The sequence below is a fragment of the Gracilinanus agilis genome, unplaced genomic scaffold, assembly GCF_016433145.1.
Source record: "Gracilinanus agilis isolate LMUSP501 unplaced genomic scaffold, AgileGrace unplaced_scaffold10416, whole genome shotgun sequence".
Taxonomy (NCBI): domain Eukaryota; kingdom Metazoa; phylum Chordata; class Mammalia; order Didelphimorphia; family Didelphidae; genus Gracilinanus; species Gracilinanus agilis.
The window spans coordinates 1-1445 of NW_025340719.1; the positions used below are offsets into that span (position 1 = coordinate 1).

Below are 1445 nucleotides of genomic sequence, written 5' to 3' on the forward strand. Positions count from 1 at the left end.
GGCTGGATGGAATTTACAACGATAAAACAAATATAGAAATATTTACAGAAGCATCAAAGTTTCACAAAATCTACAGGATTTGGCAGATTGTTAGTCTTCAAGCATGACTAGGCCTCTTCGAGTTCCAAGTATGCAATCTTTCTTCTCTTTCCTTTTCTGCTCATGTTTCCTCCGTTGATCTTCTCTGGTCTGGAGATGTGGCTGTTTATAAGTTTTTTTATGGAACTCAATTCTTTTTGCTGTCTCTTTCAGAGAAATATTTTCTTTTGCTTCCCCCCATGGTTTTAGCCTCCCTTTGTGTGGCTCATAGCTAAGAGGACGAGAAAGACTTGCTTTGAGATCAAATATTGGTTTCTTATTACTGACTGGAGCCTGGGTTGCCTCAGCTGTAAACTTGAATGGAGTAACTGCTGGAGTGTGTTCACCCTTCGCTTGGCTGGCTTCCTTTTCCTTGTTCTTCCCGAGACCAGTCTGGCATTTAGGCTGGGTGTCCAGCATACCCATGTAGGGAGACTTTCTGGCAGGGGTCTTGGTCAGGGAGCGTTTATGTTCATTATCTTGAGTAGCCTCAGTGAACCTGACATTCATTTTGTTAGTTGAAAGGATAGATGGCTTGAACAATTTCTGACACAAGATACTTCGATTCACAATCCCAGGAGATGTACGAAGTGAGCGTCGTGGACTGGCACAAGGTGTGAAGGTAGAAGAGGGCCTGCCTCTCTTAGGAAATGGGCTTAATACCTTGGAATTATTGGAAGTTCCTGTCAGGTTAGCTTTTTTAGCTAACATCTTTAGTTCCTTCACTGAGTTGTTAAGGACTTCTATACGTTTCTTTTTTCGGTCAATATACTTGTCAATAGATTCCATTTCCTTAAAATGAGCCTCATGAATCTTCTTAAAATTTGGTGTTGTAAATATCATTTTCCTTTTTTTAGATTTGGACGAATCATCCCTACTACGAGGCCTCTTTCCTCCTGAAGAGATATTTAAAAGAGTATCACCTTCCATTTTGTTTCCTTCAGAGCAAACTGGTTTATTCTGGTTGTCTTCGGATGGCTCAGTTGCCTCTTCGACAGCTAAGAGATTCTCCTTTTGACATTTCTTCTGTCTGTGAGACTCAGGATGATCACTTTGATCCTGAGTTTCATTTTCTTTCTTGAGTTCATCTTGAAAGTATTCTTTCAATGACTTCAGAAGTCTGTCTCCCCGGAGGTTGGCTCGGAGGCCAATGTTCTTGGCTAAGCTCTGTAACTCGCAGTACTTGAAGGAATCCAGATCCGCCGCCGAAGGGAAAGCCATGATGCTCCAACCCTTTGGGATGCGTCTCTTCCTTCTACGAGGATGTAACAGCCCCGACTGCTACCGTTCAAAACTCCCGCGCCACACCCGGAAACGTTCTAAGTTGGTGTTTCTTAAAGCAGATTCCACTTGGTGTTGGGAAAATA

At 42.6% G+C, this 1445-nt stretch overlaps 1 protein-coding gene across 1 annotated transcript; it reads right to left on the reverse strand.

Moving 5' to 3' along the window:
- Positions 1–90: 90 nt before the first annotated feature.
- Positions 91–1299, reverse strand: LOC123253921 (nucleolar and spindle-associated protein 1-like). The gene is made up of 2 exons (XM_044683011.1): positions 688–1299; positions 91–612 (listed from the first exon to the last, which is right to left on the reverse strand). Exons 1-2 carry the CDS (start codon positions 1297–1299, stop codon positions 91–93), a joined length of 1134 nt encoding a protein of 377 aa, XP_044538946.1.
- Between the last annotated feature and the right edge of the window lie 146 nt (positions 1300–1445).